This window comes from Erithacus rubecula (assembly GCF_903797595.1).
Source record: "Erithacus rubecula genome assembly, chromosome: 3".
NCBI classification, from domain to species: domain Eukaryota; kingdom Metazoa; phylum Chordata; class Aves; order Passeriformes; family Muscicapidae; genus Erithacus; species Erithacus rubecula.
Window position 1 is genome coordinate 77,741,086 of NC_136689.1, and position 12,062 is coordinate 77,753,147.

The following is a 12,062-nucleotide window of genomic DNA, read 5'->3' on the forward strand; positions in this document are numbered from 1 at the left end:
TTGAAAAATGAGGTTTCATCTCTGCTTGGTTGTAAACAAGGAAGGAAGTAATTTTATGCTTGAGTTGGAAATGTGAAATAATTGAAAATATATAGTTGAAATTCTAATATCTTCTTAAAACTCTGGTGTCCACTTGGACTATGTGGATTTTTAAATGATGCTTTAACTATATGTGCTTTTGAGATACAGCCTTTGAGATGTAGGCTGTGTTACTGTGTTGGACACCCTGTAACTCTGGAACCTCATGGTGGGAAATTATTGGAGGGAAGGATGTAGAATTGGAGAAGATTGTGGGTGTGGGGATGTGAGATGGTGCACAGCAGTGAAGTCTCTGACAAACCTGGCTGTGGAAGAGACTGCATTCAGGGTTGGACTTCAGGCATCACTGAAGTCTTCTTTAAGCACTGTTGCAAAATAAGCTTGGGCAGGAACTCACTTAGCTCAGCCACTGTATCTATTAAGCTGAAATACAAGTTTCTATGATACAAATTCTGCATTAATATTTGCTTACAGGTTCAGAAATCTTTATAGATTACTTCATTCATAAAGTCATTTTCTTCCATTGCCAACCCTGGTGGCACCAGGTGATTGCAGATTGACACCAGCTAATCAGCTAATGAACCCATAAGTAAAATAATTAGTAGTAAAGAAATGCCAAGTTTAAATTGGTGATGAAGAAAATCATTCCATATGCTGAGGGTTAGCCAATAGCAGTTATATAACTTCCCCCAATAGGAAAAAGAAAAAGGAAAAAAAAAAAAGGGAAACCGGGATGCAGTGTAAGAGTGGGAAAACTGAAGTGGAACAAGATACACAAAAAGCCTTCAAAGTGACCAGGTAACATCTGTAATGTAAGCAGAGGAATAGCTCAGAAACCAAGGAAGCAGTATTCTCTTTGAGTGACTCTTTCTGCATCATAGAAAAAATACCAGTTTCTAAGCAAAGGAATGTTCAGCCTTATTGTTGCAATTACTGTTGGATCTAAAGAACACTTAGAAAATGGAACTGAAAGGACACCTCAGTTCTTCAGTCTTCAAAGATGGTCAGTTTTTGTATTGTAAGACTTATTGAATACAATATACAGAGCACAAGTGATGTTTCCTTGGTTTCTCTGAAGCAAGGAATTCTGCAGTACAATGGCATGTAGATATTGCAATGGTCAGGAGATGATTTTAAGAGTTTTTAAAGAATCAAGTAGCAAATGGTTGGAGTGTACACTCACTTTGAATATGTTTGTGACTTTCATTAGGATTAGTGCTTTACAGCTGCCAGCAATGGCAATGAGCCTATTAAATAATTGAGAGAGGCCTTGAGTACTTTCTATAGCTGTAGGAATGTAGCAGCTAAACAGCTACCTATGGTTTTGAAGATAGGATGGAAAAGTGAGAAAAATATATATCTCCTGTGATAACATCTGGTAGACACAGGGATGTTGCCTTGATAAAAAGACTTCCTTCTCACCAAGTCATGAAAACATCTGATGATTAAAATATTACTGAATACCTACTTGCACCAGCTTGTAGACATGCTAATTACAAGTAGGTGTGACAGTAGGTATAACCAGTACTTGAGGAAATTATGACTAATATGTTCGTGGGTGGAAAAGAGGCCTTTTTTGCTATGCACCATCCTGTTCTGTATCGATTTCTTTAGTTTGCTTGCATTTCCCCTGTATGTTGTGCTATGTTGCCTTTAAAGATACACTCTGTGCAGCAGGGAGAACTATTTGCCATGACCAGCTGTTTAAAGCATGGAGCTGAGCATGGGGATCTGGGGACAGGAGGGAAGAGGTGGTATTTCCCCTGATTTACACAAAATAGGAGCATCTGGAGAAAGCTGGAGTCTGCAGAAAGAATTAGGTGGAACAGTTCAGGAAGCCCTAAAGGGTTGATGTGTTTGAAAATAAAGGCTGGCTGGCTGGTGAAGAGCTCATCTCATGAGGAGGCAAAGGAAGATTTGCTAAAAAAGTCATTTTCATTTGTCTCTGGCTGAGAATTGGGAGGCTGGAATTTTGACTGCAAGAAAAACTGAATAGGACAAAATAAAGAATGTAGAAAAGTGAGGGAGGAGCAAATGGAAAACAAGAGAAACAGAAAGTTGTAATAGTTTTGACAGTGCTTTTTCTGGTTTGAGTATGAGAAGGCACATAGCAAAGTTGTCAACCTCCACAGAACTCCTGTGGTATTGGTATTTGTAGAAGATCCTAAATATTTTAAATTGAAATTGAGGCCTTGTATCTTGAAGTCTTGTAGTATTTTTTTTCCTTTTTTTTTTCATTGTTTTGTTCTCTCTTTGCATGCTGAAGTACAAAATTCCTTATGCATGTGTAGTTTGAGCAGAGAATATGATAGTGCCTTTATCAAATTTTAACAGCATTAGAGGTAGTTGCTAATATCAATTACTAGGGAGGGTATTTTCCTCTCTTTCAATAAATATTTTCAGTTTCACTCAAACATGCATTTCTCTAAAATTTTGTACTTCCCATGTGGAAAAGTTCTCCTAAAAGTAACTGCTAAGCAAATTATTGCTATTGTTATTATTATTATTATTATTATTATTATTATTATTATTTACGTTACGTCTAATTCCATGTATCTTGAACAGTGTTAAAATTGACTGCTTGTGCTTGTTCCATTGGATTGCCAATTCCCTATAAGCTTGATTAACATCTCTTTTCTTAAATTTCTGTTGCAAAAAGACAGGTACACGCTTTAAAACACTCATTTCAACATTTTGAGTCAAAGTGTTTATACACCAAGCTTGATGAGCTTTTTCCTAATTGACAGAGAATGCACTGGGTTATTTTTATAGTATATTAGGTGGGAAAAGCATCTGCTTTATAAATCTTCCTATAAATTTGATACCAACAGAATGCACTGCATTTATATCATTTATGAACTCGTGGAGGGATGGTGGATATACTTTGCACTGAAAAGATGTCTCACTGGGATCCAATTTTCAACTTGAATGAGAGAGTATAAATCAACTGCAAGTGCAAATCAGTGAAGAAAAAAAATAAAGGGCAAAAACAAAGGAAATAATTTGGAAATCTCTATGAAAGAAACTAGGAGAAAGTTAGCACAGGAACTCAATGTCATATCAGATGTTAAGAGGAAAATTTTAGAAGGTAATACCTGCAAGTCAAATAGCAGCATCAGTGAGGTAATTTTCAGCAAGCAGGTGTAGCAAGATAATTCTCATTAATGAGTTTATAATTTTTGAAGCTCTGACCTTTCTTATGTTAACAGGGCAAAATGTCCTCTGGCTTCTAGAAAGTCTGAGCTTTTTAGCTGTTCATATGCAAACTTGATCTCCCTAAGATGCTCAGGCATGGTGCAGTAGTATCCATGCCTAGATCAAGGTGTTCTTGCTTTTTACATTTTGTTAGTATTTCCTGACATCTGCCACAGATGTGAAAAAAGCATTGAAAAGCTGAAAGCTTCTGAGTATCACATTAGGAGCATACTTAGTGATACACCTAAATTATCAGCATTAATACAGAAGTTGGGATATATTTATTAATGCTATGTAGAAGCCAAAGAAAATTACAAAGACTGGCTTTTCTATATGCAATCAAGAGAACTATAATCAGGGCATGTATCAGGTCATCGGAGGGTTTTCGTTATATTTATTATACTTTTCTTTCTCTTTGACAAACATTTGTAAGAGCATACTAAATGTCTGTGTGGTATCCCAGATACTCTGTTTTCTGGGTATGTGATTTTGGTTGGAGTAGTGATGGGCTGAGATGATACTGTATCTTTTAGCTATTAATGACATGACCAATTAAAGCAAGATCTTAAATGTTTAAGGGACAAACTGGGATCACTGAGACCGTAGTTCTTGATTTGCACAGTGTGAAACGCTGAAATGCAAAATTCTCGTTTCAGAAATTCTAAGTGAAACCCTTCTCTCAATCCAAAATTAAAATTCTCCTTTTCAAGGAGAAGTCTTACACTGAATTTTAAAATACTGATAATGTATAGAGATTTATTGGTGTACACTTGAGTGTGTCATTTTTGTACTGGGTCTTTGCTGGCTGCAGCAGAGTGTGTGCTATGGCTCTCCCTCCAGCATGAGCTGGCCTCAGCTGCAGGTCATGGACCATGCAAGCCCCTCTTCATGTCTGGGGCATTTGGGAGGGGGTGGTCAGGTGCCTTTCACCCTCTCCTTGTGTCTGCAAGGCCACTGTGCTGAGCAGTCCCAGGGAGGAGCCGTGGGGAGGCTGACCAGTGCAAAAGGACCAAACAGAGCTTCAGAAACTTACATGACATTCAGAATCCCCTGAAATTCCATGTAAATTCTTAAAAAGTGAGGGGAGCAGTCACTGCTGAAAGCAATGTTTTTGTGGGTGGTCACTTACGTAAGACACAATACAAGATAAATAAGGTTTGGAGTGCTGCTTATTTGGTTTTCATGTTGGTCCTCTTGTGAGTTTTGGACACCTTTACCTTCAAGCTTCGCAAAACTAAACCTGCTTCTTCAGGGTGGTTACGACTTTTGGTTTTACCTTTATGTGGAGGAAGAACAGAGTTAGTGGTAGACCCAGGGAAACAATGTGACTTAACTCTGAATCTGCTTCAAAAAGGCCAGATCTCTAGCTGGTGGGTGGGGGAAAGACAGTCCATTTCTCCATAAAAAGTACTGCTGCAATTCCTTCTTGTCCCTCTCTTCTCTTGCTGGGGCAAACTCTCTATTCTTGACATTTCACCTAAACTGACCCGGTTCTGGTCCAAGTGTAGCTGGCTTGGATTTGAAAGGACAGTCAAATGCAAAAGTTAGAGAGAGGGCTGAGTATCCTCAACTGCAAAACAGGTTAAAAGGTTGCATGACCATCTGCAGATGTTCTGGTATATGAATGCTTTCTGGTTCAGTCCAGGTACGTGCCTTCTGGATGCCCTGTGCTCAGAGCAGATCTATCCTGCTGGGTGAGGAAATAGACTTCTGAATTTGTTTCATTAGACATAATCACTGTGGCTTTGCTGTTTGAATAGCTAAATAGAAGGGAGATCTCAATAGTTTGCCATAGCCTAAAAGAGTCACAGTTCAGTCAGCAGGTTTGGCTGCCAAACGGATTTGTTTAAGCAAGGGAAGTGTATTGGTAGAAGATGACTTTGCTTCAGTTTTACATACACTTATTTTTGTAAAAATGTCTGCTGAAGCATAACCCTTTTACAGTCAATGACAGAGGATGTAGTCAAGTTAGATGTAGAAGTTTTTCTAAAGTGTTAGTTGTTTGTGTTTTTTGTTTTTCTTTTAATTAATCTTGGTAACACTGTCCAAATAAACACTATTGTGAATGTTTAAGTCATAGATTTGTTTCATTCTCATATTCTGAATATGGCATTTCTGTGTTCATTGTGATAAAATTCAAAAGGAAGTAACAGTCTGCTAGGAAGGTAATTTGAGAAATGAATCAGAGTGACTTGAGGAGCTTGTAGGTGTTAGGATGACAGCCAGTTTCAGTGCATATAAATACCTATTTTGATAACAAGACAAAGAAGAAAATAGAAAACTTTTCAAATAATTTAAAAACAAACACAATTTCCATTGAACTGTCTTGCAAAGTAGATGAAGGAAATACACTGGAATATTTTTCAAAGCAATCAACATTAGGATGAAGTTCTTGTTTTCAGCAATATTGGTGTTGTAGAGTTTTTTCGCAGCTCCCCGTATAATTTGTCAAAAGGTAGTAACGTATTCTATGGAATGACAATGCTTAAGAGCATGCTATGTCACTATACAATTATATTTTCTTTTTTTCACTTGAAAATATTTCTAGTGTTTTCTCTAACTTGTTTTATTACTCTTTTTCTCACAAGGCACCTGATTTTGGTTTTGAACTCTGTGTTTTCTTTTAAAATGTGATGTTTGTCTTTCTAACACTGAATTTAGCATGATTTCTGCATGGGATGTATAAATATGCTGATATGCTGATAGTTAATGTATTTGAATTGATGCAGTTTTATGAAAATGTCTGTGTGTCTTAATGACTAATTTCTTAAGGAGGTGTGTGTATATGTATATACACGCACACACTAGTAATTAAACTGAAATACTGCATGCAAAATGTTGCTATATATATGAGTAAATGTGAATCGTAGACTGGTTTGGTTTGGAATGGACCTTTCGGGTCATCCAGTTTCAGCCCCATGCAGTGAGCAGGGACCCTTCCAACTAGATCAGGCTGCTAAAACTCCATCCAACCTGACCTTGAGTACTTCTAGGGATGAGATGAGTGGGTGATCCCATTTCCTATGTTTGTAGTAAAGTTACAATACTTGCTATTAAAATTAAATACTTCAGAACCACAAGAAAAAAAATTAAAATAAGTCACAAATTCAATATAAATTTCAAATTTTCATGTGTTGCAATTTTGACAAGTACAAGGTCACACAAAACCATGCTGATTGTATTTAAAGCTCACTGTATTTCATTTGCTGACACTTTGAGATAAAATGCTTAAAATGCATTAAATATTTATTTTTAAATGTGCATGCCAATGAAAAATGATTGGGAAATCTGTTATGAAAACCAATGTCTTCAGTGTGTGGTTTTGTCTGGAATTTAGCATATGAATTCGACCCAGCTAAAAATAGCCCTGGACTCTGGCCACTCCTTTTGGCAAAAGTATTCTTGTTGTCTTGGGACACGAGGAAATGGCAACCACCATAAGCTCATGTGCCGCTTCAAACTGTCCAAATTTTCTTCTGAGCAGAGCCAGCATTTAATTTGTGTCTGTCTCCAGGCCAAAGATCGTGTGGGTATTGGTCCTCTTGCCCTTACAGTGATAATCCATTTGCCATTAACTGGACTTTGGTTCAAAAATACTGCATGTTTAATCCAGTGGACTGGATCTCCACTACCCAGTGCTGTAACAGAAAGATAATGGGCTACAAGAGAGATTAATAAGATTTTTGAGTCGCAAAAGCATTAAGTCAGTTTAAAGCTATTGGTTAAGCTGCTCAGAATGGGTAATGCATTAATCTTGAGCTGTGATGTATGAGTGCAGCCACTGCTGGCGTACATTAAGACATCTACATGGTCACCTTGTGCTTAGCTCTTTCTCAGACTGAGTTAGCAATAACACTCTCCTAAGTCTTAAGGTGAATTTGCAGGAGATGGGCTAACAAAGCATTCGCAGTGATTCTCGTTAGCAGGTGTCTGGTTTTATCTGCTTTATGGATACCAGGGCTAGAAATCTGGGATGGCTGGGTATTTCTTCTGCTGTAGAGCCATCTATTCCAGTTTGGACTCTTGAGCCTGCTTTGATCCTCCTTCTGTTGGTGGATCTGAGTGACTTCCACCCCTGTAAGGATTACAAAAGCCTCATTGGCTTGTGGTGGTGAACCTTAGCTTGAATATTCCCATGCTGCTTCTGCACTTCATTTTGTGTTAGTGCAGTTAGAACCCCAGGTGCAAATATCTCTCCAGTCTGTTTAATTGGTGTTAAGGTCTTCTAGTCCAGAACTGGCATGTCATTTAGAAATTTGTTTGATGGTTATTTCCTTCTAAGGTTGTGAAAATGACAATGTTGCTTGTTTCTTTTTGTTTGTTTTTTTCTCATTCTTTTTGAACCCTTTTATATGTGTGTTTTTGTTTTTGTTTTTCCTCTGCCTAGACCTGGTTAACCATTTCTGTGAACAGGTCCTCAATTTTTTACTTTGTCCCTACTTTCCTGTCGTAGCCCCATCTTCCCCTGGTGTCGACTCCGTACCCTTACAGCGCACAGGCAGTCAGCACGGCACACAGAACGCAACCGCGACCTTCCAGAGGGCCAGCTATGCGGCCGGCCCCGCCTCCAATTACGCAGACCCCTACCGACAGCTGCAGTATTGTCCTTCTGTTGAATCTCCATACAGCAAATCTGGGCCGGCCATCCCACCCGAAGGGACCTTGGCTAGGTCACCTTCTATTGATAGCATTCAGAAAGATCCCAGGTGGGTGAAACCTTCTTCTTTGTCTTTTGTTTCTTGCTCGCGCTGAGGTTCGTAATTGCGGTTTGCTTTGCGTGTTTCTGCTGTTGGATATTAAAAAAAGAAAAAAAAAAGAAAACAAGCTGTTGTGGTACACAAAAGACTTTGTTTGCATGACAGCATTGTCCTAATGCATCACCTTGGAAAGCTCTCATGAGCTGTTCTGTGCAATGAAATGATAGGAGTGGTCTTCAATGTGTGTTTGTTTAGCCTGCTTTCAGTAGTGCCACCCCTCAAAAGCTTAAGAAAAGTAATTTTCTCTGGAAAAGGGAGGAGTGGAGTGACTGTTGGCTCTGTAGCCATTGTGGATTGAATTTTCAAGTTGCTTCTTGGGTGGAAGTTGTTTTATTTCTTGATTTGTCTACATGTAATGCTTATAAATGCTACAGAAAGGGTATTTCAGTGTTGTGCAGTAAGACTGAGCAGTGTGAAAGCTACATGTAACCAGGGGTATGTTTCATCCCATGGGTTGTACAGGCTTCCAGTGCCAGTGTGTGATAAAAGACTGTATGATTACAACTTTGCAGAAAATATTATCTCTGTGCATGCCTTTCAAATATTTAGCACAATTTTTAATGTTACTAGTGATCATCCTCATCTAGTTAGGGAAGGTGCAAGGAGGAAACTTTGCAGCCCAATCAGGCACATGTACTAGAGAGAGAATTCTCTGGGAAATTATTCAACTTCCATGATAACCACAAGTAAAATGCTAGCTGGAATCCTCAATGCACTTTGTGATTTTGTTCAGTTTTCTGAGGGGGAAAAAGAAAAGCAATTCTCTTCGGTACCTTGAGTTTGAATTTATTGAAAGTGTTAGTTTATACCAAGGTTTTTCTTTGGCAGATGGTGTGATTTATTTATTTGTTTGTTTGTTGTAATGTGTAATTTAATGATAGGAGAGTCCAAAAATTTGCCTGCAACAAAAATGCTGAAGGTTTTTAAGTAACAATTTGAAAAGATTTCTTTCCCAAAATTTGGAAAAAAATAAATCATAAACTGGTTCTTTATTTGATTAGCATTATAGCAGTTCTTTCTTTCTCTCTCTCTCCCCCCAGGAACAGAACAGCAGAAACATTTTACAGCACATCAGATACATCACTGATTGCAGGGTTTTACTTGTTGAGAACGCTTATATCTTCAACTTTTTTTTTCCCCCTTAGTTTTACCTGCAGAAACTTGAAAACATATAAATTTAATTGCTCCCCTTCTTCCCCCTGCCCCAAAGCAAACATTAGTAACAAGAGGGAAAAAGTCTTTTTTCTGAAACAGTGGTATTGTATTTCTATTCCAGTATGCAAGAACCTGTTAAAAAAAAAATTGCTTTGTAATTGTGTTACATTGAAAGTTAAAGAAACTCGTATTAGGAGTGCACTAGGCCAGGGGAGAAATGATTGTAATCTATATGAAATGTTTTTAGGGAGAAGTATGATGGTGTTGAAAATGCTGTTCCTTATAAACAGGAAAGACATTTACAGTATCTCTACAGGTCTTAGATATAATGTCTTTTTAAGAAGAGGTTACTTCTGTTCAATTCCTTTGCTATCACTTTGCAGCTGTTATCCAGTTAATGTATAGGATATGTGCTAGTATTTTCAATTTGCTTCTTTTTTGGTTCTTCCTTGTCTTGTGGTTCCATTTGCACATTCATGAGTATTGGTTTCTGTAGGTAAAATAGGAGTGAGGAGGCATCTAGGTATAAAATTAAGTTCATAAACCCTTTAGAGGGGATCATTAAATATTATTATACTGTTAGATGGTTGGAAATTTGTACAAAACTTTTGTAAATAGGTTTGCATTACTCTTGATTTTATTTATTTGGTTCATAGGCTCTGTGTAGCATGTATTAGTACATCTGCCCTTGCATGTTGGTTTGAATAATTCTGATAAAGAAATGTCAGAAACACACTTGATTATATTATGCCTTAATCTCCAGAAGCCATATTCCACTGAGGCAGACTGACTTGTGAAGCTGTCTATGGCCTACAGCAGTTGCTGATAATTCAGCTATTGGAAAGACATTGAACATTCCAAAGGAGTTTGGAGAAAAGTAACAAAAGCAATCAGAATGTTTTTAATGTGTTGATTTATATTAATAAATTACAAAAATGCCAATATATTACAAGTGTGGAAGTGATAAAATGAAAGATTTTCCAGATACTTGAAAAGAAAATATGGAAGGATATAAATTATTTAGGCTAGAATGAGGGAGATAAAACCACCCAAATGTAATACAGACTTTCAGTGGCTGTGTTAATTTGTTCTGTTATGTCCCAAAGGTTTTTTCTTGCACAGCAAGAAAAAAATACACAGGTTGGTCAGCAGCTGGACTTTGTCAACTGAGAAGTCACAAGTGTCCTTACAGCCGTGTTGATGCTTTTGTTGGTTGTAGTATTTTGTGACTGCCACAGATTTGTAGAGGGCAGTAGTAGGCATCATTTTCAGACACCAAACCTACCTGTCCAACCAGAGATAAAAAAAAAACAACTCAGTGGCAGAGGAAAATTTGCAAGAAAAAGCACACTATTTTCAGGCTTTTGATTAGCATATCCTGTGTGTCATCCAGCTCAAGATGAAAAAGTAGATATTCGGGAGAGATTGTACTCACCCTAATAAGCAATTAGCATTCCTAAAATTGAACATTATTTTCTGGAATCTTCAGTTCAGACAGAAGTTCTGGCTGGAGGTGCAGAAAAATGGTTGGCAGGCACTGATGTAATTGACAATCTTTTCCATTGTTTTCACCATGTAGTTTGTCTTACTGATACTCCCCATTTTAAATACGTGTTCTGAGCTGACATTTGGCAAATGAAATTTTAGCTCAACATCTGTTCTACATCATCCAGCTGTCATAAAATGCAGTTCAGTGTTCATTAACTTAAAGTTTAGGACAAAAACTTTAAAAAAATGGGGATTGAGATGAAATCAAGTTTGTAGTAGAGTATAATTTTTAATTTATTCAGGTAGACTGTTAGCTCATAGGAGCTCATAAACAGGTAGTAAAAACTTTACACATCTATACAGTTGAAGAGTGAGGCTTTGTTGTTTAAAAAGGAAGTCAATCCCATATCATTGTCAGAAATAATACTTAAGTTCTGCATATGGGAAATGAAAAAGTTCATAGCATTACAGACTGATTTTTTTTCAGAGCATTCTTTTATATTTACTTCATATAAAAGGAAGAGAAATGTGCAGTTGGGCTGTGTTATCAACTGTTTCATGCTGTAATCTGTTATATGAATATGTGGTGTAAGAAGGGAAAGAACATGGTATTTATTTTATACTTCTTTGGTTTCTTCTGAACTGTGAATGACAAGTCTCCAGTATTTTAAAGTATCAGAAATACATGTTAATGTGACATGTTAATACATGTTACATTAACATAGATATTTTCCAGCCTACTTTCATGAAGGAAGATTAATCTGTCTCTTGGCAGCCACAAGTTATCTGTGGTTTGTGTATATACTTATTGTTCTATTATTATTTTATTCTTCAGTTTTATTTTGTCTGTTTCTAAATTCTAGAAGAACTGGGGAATCCTGGAAATAGAAATGTCAGGATCCAGTTGTCAGTATGTGTGCATTCTAGACTTTATTCCAAAATCCAAACTTGCCAGATGTGTATAAATTACTTAATTGTTGAAGTTTTAAAGTAGTAAGAAATTGTGTACATGTATCACTGTGGCTGTTACTCTTGCTACACAACAGATGAAAAACAGAACATTTCCATTTCCTCCATTTAAATACATACCAATGAGGTTTTGTGGTGCAATGTTTTTGCTGGTTTATGAACTCAAACTGTGTGAATTAATGTGTCCAGTCTCCAGGTGTCCTTCATTGCTGTGTGACTTCCCACCTGTTTTTATTTACACACATATACGCAGGTCATCTGCTGCAAAGAAGGTGGCTGAAAGCTGAGGTAACAGCAAGAATTATGTGGGATACACCCCACCATGGCTGCTAGAGTGATTTTCAGAGCTCTCTGTCCATTTTCATATTGCCTTGAATTATATTGATCTGCACTTAAAACTTTCCATTATGGCTTCACTTTTCATGTGTTTCAAAACCTTTAGAACTATTTATTCAGACA

At 37.3% G+C, this 12,062-nt stretch overlaps 1 protein-coding gene across 7 annotated transcripts in view; it reads left to right on the plus strand.

Moving 5' to 3' along the window:
- CTNND2 (catenin delta 2) overlaps nt 1-12,062 on the plus strand; it is a 626,420-nt gene that overhangs the window by 392,785 nt on the left and 221,573 nt on the right. For all 7 annotated transcript variants that reach the window (XM_079301143.1, XM_079301147.1, XM_079301144.1 and 4 more), the window contains one exon: nt 7,688-7,940. In XM_079301143.1, the coding sequence (XP_079157269.1) occupies nt 7,688-7,940 (253 nt within the window). The remainder of the gene's footprint in view (nt 1-7,687; nt 7,941-12,062) is intronic.